General features: G+C 37.3%; 1 protein-coding gene across 1 annotated transcript in view; it reads right to left on the bottom strand.

The window, feature by feature from the left end:
* Positions 1-4,987: 4,987 nt before the first annotated feature.
* Positions 4,988-11,469, bottom strand: part of safb (scaffold attachment factor B) — a 12,896-nt gene continuing 6,414 nt past the window's right edge. Inside the window, exons 9-21 of the mRNA XM_024278526.2 lie at positions 10,757-10,863; positions 10,542-10,691; positions 10,145-10,218; positions 9,246-9,292; positions 9,079-9,164; positions 8,724-8,866; positions 7,878-7,977; positions 7,559-7,755; positions 7,332-7,485; positions 7,201-7,265; positions 7,037-7,095; positions 5,661-5,715; positions 4,988-5,581 (exon numbers count right to left, since the gene is read on the bottom strand). Of these exons, the coding sequence (XP_024134294.1) occupies positions 5,464-5,581; positions 5,661-5,715; positions 7,037-7,095; positions 7,201-7,265; positions 7,332-7,485; positions 7,559-7,755; positions 7,878-7,977; positions 8,724-8,866; positions 9,079-9,164; positions 9,246-9,292; positions 10,145-10,218; positions 10,542-10,691; positions 10,757-10,863 (1,355 nt within the window). The 3' untranslated portion in view covers positions 4,988-5,463. The remainder of the gene's footprint in view (positions 5,582-5,660; positions 5,716-7,036; positions 7,096-7,200; positions 7,266-7,331; positions 7,486-7,558; positions 7,756-7,877; positions 7,978-8,723; positions 8,867-9,078; positions 9,165-9,245; positions 9,293-10,144; positions 10,219-10,541; positions 10,692-10,756; positions 10,864-11,469) is intronic.

The raw sequence follows: 11,469 nt of genomic DNA, 5'->3' as shown, positions 1-11,469 counted from the left end.
AAAGCTTCCATATGAACTAAATCCTGACTGCTGCCTAACAGAAAGCATTGAAGGTGACTTTCACAGATGAGGCTGAACTTATTCTAACAGATTCAGAGAAAAACAGACAAATCCATTTTCAGCACAAAACTAACAGAGTCAAAACATCCAACAGGAAGTAACAAAAGGCACGGCGGCCACAACAGGGAAAGTCATGGCACGGCGGCCATGAGGTCGTGCGGCGGCGACACGGCGCCCCAGAAGGAAAGAATTAACCACACATACCTTTAGAGGGCTCCAATGATGAAACGCTCCACGCAATGAAATGTGCTGAGTGCATTAGAAAGAAAGTGTCTCACATACCTTTGAAGAGCAGCACGGAAATGAAGCTTCCACAAATGAGGGAAATCAATGAGACCAGTACACACGAGGAATGTTTTATTTTATTCAGGAGCTAAACCTCCTAGAGGAGGTCAAAACCTGCAGGAGGAAAAGTTATGAATCACATTTCACCTGAAAAGCCTCCAAACCATAAGTTCAGTCCTCACTGTGACCAATAAAAGAGCAGATTTATCACTGCTGCACCAGGTAAGAAATAATTAGAAATAAAGTCACCTTCAATGCAAGCTTAGAGATAGAGGAAAAGATCGGCACGGCGGCCAAACCAATAAACCCAACACTTACTGGTTGAAGATCTTCCTGAGGGGGGAAAAAAAAATAAAGTTCTTTAGAAGTTGAATCATTAGGAATAAACTGCAAACTGAAATGTGATTTTCAAGGATTCCTGTCTTTAAGGATTGTAGCTGAAAACATTTATAATCTGAGAACCGTTGGTGATGTAGAAACGTCTTATGAGGCTTTTAGCTGCAGAAACCTCTCCGGGCGCCAAATGAGGTCGTTAAGCTATTTAATAATGATAATTCTTTGATTCATTTTCCCTTATAATTGATGCGTTTCCCCAAAGATGGAACACTATCAATAAATTGACCTTTAGGTGCAGAAAGTTGTTCTGCATTTATGTGGTGGAAGAATTCTCTTTTTTTTTAATGCATGTGTGTTTTCCAAGTCCAATAGTTCCCTGAAAAACAAATCATTGGTGCAATTAACACTAAGACGCCAACTAAAGTCAGTTTTGAAGTAAAACTCTGTGTTTTATGTTAGTTTTAAGCAAAATTAAAAGCATGTTTTCATCCATACTTATTTGATTTCTTTCTCTTATGAAGAAAATACTCTAAATACACATCTGGTCCTTCCATCAAATTTTAGAGCCTTTTTTGGACCACAAGTCCAAAAGTTCAGTCAGGACCAGAGCTACACTCCAAAGCCTTCATGGTCGACCTTCTCTGATTGTAGTGTTGAAATAGTTACCTCTTTGTTTTATTCGTTGAGGTCCACTTTTCCTGGTCAGCAAGGAATTCTGGGAAAAGATCAGAGTACAGCTACCATCAGGCTCCGTTTCACAGCTTCATTTCCACTTCACACCCTGTAAGAGTCTGTATTTAAACAGTTTAAATTCTCACCCCAAACTTATTTTATTTTGAAAGGGTTCCCAGTGGTCTTTTAATTTGTGATTACGTCAGTTTTAGCCAAAACCAAAAACTGGTGAGGGTTTCTAGAACAGTTTCTGCAGAGCGGCTGGAGTTCATTAGCAATTTGCCTCCAAGTTGTGGGCGGTGCTGTTTGTGTGGAGTAAGCCTGTGCAGATTTCCCATCATCCCTTTATGCTCTCTCCCTCTAGCATACAGCCCCCCCCAACCTAACATTAGCAGTGACACAAAAATGGCGAGCAAGATTGGAGTTAAGCAGTCACACACTTTAGATCCAAGTCAAACGAGGAAAACAAAGACGTTCATGGATCTATTTGTCTCTAAGTGGATGAATCAGAATGGAGCAGAGCAATATATTTACATACATTTGTCTGCTCCTGATTCACAACAAGGAAAATAAAATGTATTTTTGAGTTCAATTTTCTTACATCCCCATTATGACTGATTTTGTTTTTAATCCACTGTGGTGAACGTTGTGTTTTCAGTGTTTAACATGTACTTGTGGGATATTTCTGATGGATGCAAATTAAAGAAAATAAGCTAAAAAAAAATATTTCTTTTTTCAAATCATTAATCTGAAACCGCTGAAAAAAAAAAAAAAACATTTGTGACTGAAAATACACTGGGTAAGGCCACAAGCTCAATGGAAAGGAAAGTTGAAAGTACAAATAAACTTTTTAGCTGGCAACAGTTTCCAAAATTACATTTTTTTCCAAATATTCAATTTTATTTTCTTACATTTTCAGTAATTCCTTCAAGTTTTCAATATGTATTTTTGGGTTTAAGTTCATTTTTCTCCCCAAATTTCGATTTTTTCCCTTTCTGAATTTTTCATTTTCTTTCTGTCAAGAAATACATAAATTTCAAATTTTAATAGAAATATTTTTAAAATTCTTTTATTTCTTAAAAAAAAAATCCTTCAAATTAAAAAAAAAGTCTTTAAATTTTCAAAAATATTTTTCTTCAACTTTTCTTCTCAAATTTGCAATCCAATTTTTGTTCACTTTAAGCAGAACCTGATTTAACCCCATACTCCCCATTCGGAGACGTCAACAACAGGAGAGGGGAAAGGGGGGTGGGGTTTCACTGCATCACTGGTCCCGCCCACAATTCTGAGGTGGATTTCTAATGAACTCTTTCCAGTCTGCAGAAACCATGTCATAAAAGTAAAGACTAAAACTTTTTCACTTAGAGAGCATAATCATAATTAAAAGACGGCTAGGAACACTTTGAGTCAGCCTGTAAATTATAACATAACAAAAATACTGTAAACAGTCACTATTTTTAAAAACTCACAGGTGAATTTGTTACGTTTGTGTTTTTGAGTACGTTCGTCCATCAACTTCTAAGTAAAGCAAAAATATATTAAGTGGCCAATTTTATCCTGTTAACTTTACAGTTTTGTTTAGAATAAATTACTTATTTTTTCTACAGGAAAACCTTTTTAAAATAAACTGATAAATCTGTCAACCCAAAGAACACACAGAAAAAATCATTTTAGTGATGTTCTCATGATGTAGGAATTTTGAAAATGAAGGTTTTACTATATTTATTGACTTAAAGAAAAAAAAATAAAACATTTGAGATAAAAAGTAAAAATGTTTTCCACATTAAGAAAAAACCTGAGGACTTTCAGGATCTAAACTGTCTCCTGTTCTCCATCCAGGAACCTCTAAAGCTCTGACAGGTGAGGAGCTCCCAGAAAACTTCACACCTGAGTCTGAATTTCAGCTTTGAAAGGAAGAACTTCAGAATCAAACCGAGCAGAAAGAAGAACCACTGACCTGAAGTCCACCGCAGAACTGCATCCAGAACCACTGACCGCGGTCTCACCTGGACCCAGTTACCTTTAATGAGCTCTCAGCGGCAGGTGGAGCGAGCACGTGATCAGCTGGGATTACAACCAATGCATCTGAAGCTAGGATGGTGACGTCATAATGTGGCAATTTAACCCGAAAAAAAGGAGTAATTTATTTATTTGTGCACGAGAAAGTAAAATGATGAGACCGCTTCGCCAAAACAGACCACGTGACTTCTGAGCTTGTTTTAGGTGACGTTCAGAGGCTCCATAGAATTATCACAACTTTATCACTTAATTCTCATGAAATTTAAGAAATAGAAACTTTCACGTCTTTATTCTTGTGTTTTTCTTTTTACTTCTCTTGTGATTTTACAACTTAAATCCACTAAGTATTTGTACTGACTTTAATAACTTATTTTACTTTATTCTAATAACTGCATTATATTTTTAATACATGTATGACTACTCTTGCATTTTTTTACTTTTCTTTTAATTCTAAATCTTTATTACTCTTATTTGTTTTTTTAATAATTGTGACTTTATAAATAATTCTCCTAATTTTACAACTTTACTCTCAAATTAAATTTTTAAATACTTTTGACAAAAGTATCTTTTAAATTATTGTGGCTTTATGCATGCGAATATATTTTAAAAATATATTTTTTCTCATAATTTTACTACTTTATTCTCATAAATGTACTTATTAAATAATTTTGACTTCATTCTTGTTTTTATCTTTTATTATCTTCCATTAATTTTACAACTCTAACCCATCAAATATTTTAGAAAATGTTTACTTTATTCTAGTATCAAAAATATAAATGTTTTATTCTCAAAATTATTTTTTAATTACTTATCATGAGTTTATTCTAATCATCTAAAATTATATAATTGTGACTTTATATGCAAATATATTTTTACAAAAATTAATATCTCCTAGTTTTACGACAAAGTATTAGGGCCACTTCATAAAGAATTTTTTTTTTTTTATTACGACTTTAAATCTCATAAATTTACAAGAAAAAAGTCATAACTGTTAAATTACGAGAATAAAGTCGTATATTTATGACTTTAAAAGTCATAGGCTAAATTCACGACTTTAAAACTAGTAATTTTTTTTTTTTTTTTGGTGGCCCTAATACTCCGTCATATAATTTAACTACTTTTTCATAAATTCATTTTTTTAAATACTTTTGGCTTCATTCTTGTATTTCATTTTACTTTCTTTGTTATTTTGCAACTTGAATCCATTAAATTATATATTAGATTATGACTTTGATATAATATTAAGTCCTTTTTAGTCTCATTTTACAACTTCGTTCTCATGAAGTTATTTTTTATTTTGTTTTTATAAATTCATAACTTTATTTCACTACATTATTTTTTAAATAGTCGTTTGTCTCTGTTCCAATTAAAAAAAAAATCTAATTTTCTCCTAACTTTCAAAATATTTATTTTTTTTTAAATACTTTTAACTTCATTATTTTATTTTTTGAGAAGTTAATTATAATTTCAAACCTTTTTTAAACTACTGGTAAATTGCTTTTTTTGAACTATTAGTTTGACTTTTTTCTAGTAAAAAATACTCTGTTGTAGTTTGGAGAGAATTGAAAGAAAAAGGAGATGAAAGTTGTGTTTTAACTATGAACTCAGACCAAAATCCTGAAAAACTTCTTATTTTTATTTCTCCTTGTGGATTTTACAAGATGTCGGCTGTGGTATTAAAAGACCCATCCATAATCAGAGGAACCAAAACGTTCTGCACAAACTCAAACATGTTTGACTCATTACAATCGACATTTCAGTCTTCTTCTTAACTGGAAGATCTAACAAGCAAACTTTAAAGAAAAACATGACGTAATTAAAAGAAAAAAGGCAAAACCAGAAGCATCTTCATTCTAAAAAAGACCAGAGACATGAGGCTTTCGGTGAGGTCAGGTCCGTCAGTCCAGGTAAACATTTCTTACAGCTTTGGAGACGCTCTCCTTCACACTGTCAGTGTTTGCACTGCGGCGCCCAGAACAGGAAGTGGGAGGAGTCCATCAATAATGGATGACAAAAACTTGTAATATACAAAAGCAAGACAGTCACGTCCACCCGGAAATGACCGTCTGACAAAGTTCATCTTTCAACAGATCAGTAACGCCGGCCGAACGCTCCCCCCTGCATTCCGCCGCTCGGCATCATGGGGTTTGTTCTGTTCAGAGGTCCGGACAGCGACTGAGAGGCTCCGGCGTTCATGTAGCCTCCACGACTGAAGGTGAGAAAACCAACAATTAGAACAGACTGAAAATGAGGACGACGTTTTTACCTGAAACTAGACAAAAACTCACCCCGCCATTCCTCCACGAGCCATGTGGCTCTGGCCCGCCACGGCGCCGTCACGACCTGGAAGTGTAGAAACTGTGTCAAGCTCTATGGCTTCAGACAACAAGGGAATATCAGCTGATCACTAGTGCTGCCACAAACTATTATTTTATCTGTCGACTAATCAACGATTATGTTTCCCGATTAGTCGACTAATCGGGTCATGCACGTTTCAAGTGGATGAAAAGCATACATCTTAACTATCATTAGCTTTAAACTAAAACTAGATATATAGGATTACCTGCAATAGTGCTAGTGTGAATGCTGTAAGCTGAAGATGCTGAAATTGATAGCTAAAATTGCTGAAGCTAATAGCTGAAAATGCTGAACCTGATAGCCAGTTAAAACATTTGTTAAGTGCCGAATTAGCCTGAAAAACTGAAAAAAGCTAAAGTTATCCAATACAGCTAGCATGTAACTGAAATAATAGCTAAACCCCAAATTAGGCTAAACAACTGAAAAAGCCAAAACAGCTAGCATGTAGCTGAAAAAGTAACAAAAATCCAAATTAGCCTAAAAAAACTGAAAAAAGCTTAAGTTAGCCAAAACAGCTAGCATGTAGCTGAAATAATAGCTAAACCCCAAACTAGACTACACAACTAAAAGAGCTAAAGTTAGCCAAAACAACTAGCATGTAGCTAAAATCCAAAATAGCCTAAACAACATCAACACAAAAAAATCCAAAGTTAGTCAAAACAGTCTTAATGCAGTTGGAATATTAGCCAAATTCCAAAGTAGCCGAAAAACTAAAAAAACAAAACCAAACAAAAAGAAAAAAACAACAAAACACCTGAGTTAGCCAAAACAGCTAGCATGCAGCTAAAATATTGGCTGAACTCCAAAGTAGCCTAAACAACTAAAAAAGCCAAAGTTCGTCAAAACAACTAGCATGTAGCTAAAATCTAAAATAGGCTAAACAACAACACAAAAAAACCTAAGTTAGCCAAAACAGCCATAATGCCGCTGGAATATTAGCCAAACTACAAAATAGCCAAAAAAAAACCCACCTTAGTTAGCCAAAAAAGCTAGCATAGCTAAAATATTAGTTAAACTCAATTTAGCCTAAAAAAAAACGGAAAAAAAGCCTAAGTTAGCCAAAACAGCTAGCATGTAGCTGAAATATTAGCTTAACTCCAAAATAGCCTAAAAAGTCTTAATAAATGCCAAAATACTCCAAAAAGCTAGCAGTGTCATTTTCACTTTACTACACTCTGCCTCCATATAATATAAAGTAAGGACTAATCAACTTAAATTAGTCGTCGACCATTTTAATAGTCGTTTAGTCGACTAATCGTGGCAGCCCTACTGACCACACTGCTGGGTCTCGCTCGGATCTACAAACCTTGCCAAGACCGGTCTCCGTCCATCTTCCGACCGGAATCCCAGTCACGGCCGCCGTCCCTTCAAAATAAATGTAAAAAGTCACTTTTAGTCGTTCCTGAAAGAAAACGTCAGCATGCCAACGAGGCTTAAACAGGCCCTGGCAGCAGGGGGCGCCAGACTCACCTGGGGTTCATGCGCTTGTCGTAGCCCCCACTCCACGACTCTCTGCCGTGTCTCTCAGAAAAGTGCTGAAAGCAGAAACCAGTGACTTTCACGTACAAACAACACAGATGACCAGGAGGTTCATCTCTTACCTGTCCATCTCTGTCGGGGCCCACCCCCCGAGGATTGTCTTGGAATCGGCCCCGGTCTCTGTGATCAAAATCCTGGTAGCGATCCTGGCGGCTAAAGTCGGAGCGGCCGTAGCGGTCGTCCATGGCCATGCGCTTGTCAGGCCACTCCTCCTTCCTGCGGAGAAACCAGATCTTCAGCGTCTCCGGGGACGACGGCGAGCTGCTCCCTCCTCCGTGTGTCTGCTCACCTGCCCTCCATGTCGTAAGGCCTTTTGAAAGGGCGCCGGTCCTGCTCGTAGCGGAGCTGCTCCTGCTGCCGCCTCAGCTCCTCGCGCTCCCTCATAATCCTCTCCTGCTCGCGCCTCCTCTCGTACTCGATGCGCATCCTTTCGCGCTCCAGGAACTGTCGCTCCATGCGGTCGGCCTCGAGGCGCTCCCTCTCCGTCTGACAAAGATCAACACGTAGCATTAAACCCATGTTTACATGACAGAAATCCAAACCAGCCGACTCTAAAAAGAAGAACCAAATCAAATTTAAGGTTCTGGAGGCAGAAATGTCCGTTTTACCTCCAGCCAGTGTCTCTTCCGCAGCAGGTGCTTCTGCTCTTCTCTTTCACGGAACAGACGGATCCGCTCGCGCTCACGGTCCGGACGGTTGTCCCGATCGCTGAAAGAAAGGAAAACATCTCGTACATTAACTAGTGCTGCCACAAACGATTATTTCAATAGTCGACTAATCGACGATTATTTTTTCAAATTAGTCAATCGTGTCATTCACAAACTGGATGTAAAGAACATTTTAACCATCTTTAAACAAACTAGATATATAGCATTACCTGCAATAATGCCATTAGGAATGATGTAAGCTGAATTTGGCCGCTGAAGATACTAGTGCTATTAGCTGAAGATGATAAAATTGATAGATAAAAATGCTGAAGCTAATAGCTAGCTAAAATATTAGTGAAATGCCAAATTAGCCTAAAAACTGAAAATAATCCTAAATTAGCCCAAAAAAGCTAGCATGCAGCTGAAATATGAGCTAAACTCCAAATTAGAAAAACTGAAAATAATCCTAAATTAGCCAAAATAGCTAGAATGTAGCTGAAACATTAGCTGAACTCCAAAATAGCCGTATTAAATGTCAAATTAGTCCAAAAAGTTTGCAGAAGACCATTATAATTTTCAACTTTACTGAACTCCGACTCCATATAATATAATAGACTATTACATCAGTCGTGAACTATTTTAATAGCTGTCCTACATTAAACATAAAGGATGAATAATCTTATAACATCCCTTCCTCTTTGTTTAGTGTGAGGAAACAGTTTGAATCTTTTCTGAAAAAGCCACCACGTCAGTCTCTCATCTGATGTAGAAGTGAGGATGTAAGTGCGACCGATGGGAGCTTCTTACGTAAATCGGCGGCGTTCCAACTCCCGGAGCTCCCTCTCAAACTGCCTCTGCCGCTCCCGCTCCCTCTGCTTCTTGATCTGTTCGAACGTCAGGATGTCTTTCCTGTCTTTGCTGGAGGATTTACGGTCGCGGCTCTTTGTGCTCTGCAGGAGATTAAAAGGAAAGATTTTTGTCACATTAAATTTCTGTGGGGGGGGGGAGGGGTCAGTCACTTTGGGAAAAAAAATATTTTCACCGACTACTAGGCGCCTACAAATCTTGGTACGTTTTCGAGCATGTGGCGAGGGTCAAATGTTGTTGAAATGTTTAAAATCTCTGAATTGATCGATGATCTGAACATGGACGCCGTGCTTACCCGGTCCCGGCTCTTGCTTTTGGTTTTCACGCTGATAACCGGCTCTCCTTTAGACTTGTCCATGACCACGGTCCTCTCGTTTCGCCCTGGAAGGTCAAAGGTGACGGAGTGTGATCAAACATGTTTAAAAACTCACCACAGGATTCTGTTTCTTAAGAGAGACGAACCTTTACCGTCTCCTTCTCCCTCAGATTTCTCTTCCTTTCCATCGGACCTGAAAACAGAGACGAAGCAGAAAAACTTTTAAAAATACACATAACCATTAACTTGGATAACTGAGTTTTAGGGCCAGTTTACAAAATATAAAAAGCATTTCAATTATGAATTTAAAGTTGTAAATTTGCGAAAATGAAGTTGTAACTACAGCTTTTTTTTATTTTTTCAATCTTCTCATTTCAATTTAATATTTAGTTTACACGGTTTACACTTTTAGAAACATTTGTTTAGAAATACATAAATAATCTATAAACCTTTTGAAGATTTTCCTATTAATTTGATACAGTTCACATACTGTAAAATATATTAGTGAAGTAGACCGAGCGTTATTCATCCTATGGAAAATCCCATTATTCATTAGCAACAAGCTAGCAGACTTTAGCATTACGTGTTAGATCGATTGATCTATTAAACTTAGATCGATTCAGATCCATTCATTGATTTTAACCCTAGTCTTAACTGTTAAATTGCAAGAATAAAGTTGTATATTTATGACTTTAAAAGTCAAAATAATTACAACTACAGCATGTTTTAAAGTCGTAAATTTACAAATTTAAATGTCGTAAATGTGTGATTTTAAAACATGTTAATTTATGAGAAAATACATACGTTCATAGAAAAAAAAATACTTTAAATCTTGTACATTTCCAAATTTACGCTTTTTTTGTCATAAATTTATGTGAAAAAAAACAAATACATTTATTAAATGAAAGTCATAAATCTACCTCTTCAAATCTGGTAAATGTACAGTTTTTTTTCCTACAACATTTTTAACTTTGATCTTGTAATATTACTTTGTCGTAGACCGACGGCTGATTGAATCAAATGTTAAGCTGAGGTTCTTACGTACTTGGAGTCGGTGGACTGTCTCCTCTCGGCACCGGACTTCTCTGCAGGTTTCTTCCCCGCCGGCTCGTTTTTAGCCTAAAATATGTTTTCAAAATAATATTTAGAACATTCGCTTTCAGAATTTACCAATTCATTTGACTGAAATAACTTTTTTTTGTTTCTTTTCAGCTGCATTTAAAATAATCTGATGAAGTTAATGAATTAAATATTTCCTTTATTTCTGTGGAGTAAATCTGAAGACTTGAACAAACAAGCTCTCCTGAAGTCTTAAGTGGAAAACTGCTTTAGCTGTAAAGAAATCTCCTCTTTTCTTTAACTTTTTCGATTAAAATCAATAGAAGTGATCAGCTTTATGACTTTATTGATGAATCAGCTGTGAATGCAGTCTGAGCGCTCACCCGCTCCACAGAGATCATCTTCCCGTGAAGCTCGGTCCGGTGAAGCTGGCTGATGCATTTGGTGGCTTCCTCTGTGGACGACATGGTGACAAAGCCATAGCAGCGAGCGCCGGGACTCTTGGCGTTCGTCACCACCTTCGCTCCGACAACCTACAGAAAACAATCACTTTAGATGCCTGTGAGGATCTTGGGTCGGTGGTGCTGATGAGACTCACCTTTCCATATTTGCTGAAGAGCGTTTTCAGATCAGTCGCTCTGGTGGTGGAGGACAGACCACTGACCCACAGATTCCGGCTACTTGCGGCAGCACCACTTCCAGCGGCTGCACACGCAGACAAGAAAAAAAAGATTGACTGAAACTTAAGGGTGTAACGGATCACAGATAAACGCCGCAGACCACCTCGTCCCCCAAACACCCCGGGCTCGCATAATTGAAATCAATTGTTTACATCAAATCCAATTCGCGTCAAATTCAAGTAAATAGTCGGTTTTAACAAGTGCTGAGGTATCTGCTTGTGGGAGGAGCTTCCGTCAGAAACTTTGACTTCATCATGGAGGACCAGAATGGTGAAAATCAGGTTTATTTAATGTTAAGAGCTGAATAAAAACATCGATGCGCGTCTGGGTTCAGAGAATCTCCCAGTGAGGATCCGCCACAGCAGCAGCACAGGAGAACGCCGCTGCTCCGTAACAGGGATGCGTGCAGTCACGAGTACGGCAAGCGAAAGGGACCATAAATCACCAGGAAAAGCGAGAACGGCAGCGCGATGTTTGACGGATAACAATTATTTTAAATATTTAAATGTTCCCAGAGTTAGTTTCAATAAAACAATTAATACCAAAAAAAAGTTTAATTTTTACTGATTTATTTACAATTTGAGTTGGACATCAGCATTTTAAGGGGTACTTCATATAGATTTGGTTCTTT

This window comes from Oryzias melastigma, linkage group LG4 (assembly GCF_002922805.2).
Source record: "Oryzias melastigma strain HK-1 linkage group LG4, ASM292280v2, whole genome shotgun sequence".
Lineage (NCBI taxonomy): Eukaryota > Metazoa > Chordata > Actinopteri > Beloniformes > Adrianichthyidae > Oryzias > Oryzias melastigma.
The sequence above is the reverse complement of the archived record's forward strand: the minus strand, read 5'-3'. Positions and strand labels throughout refer to the sequence as shown.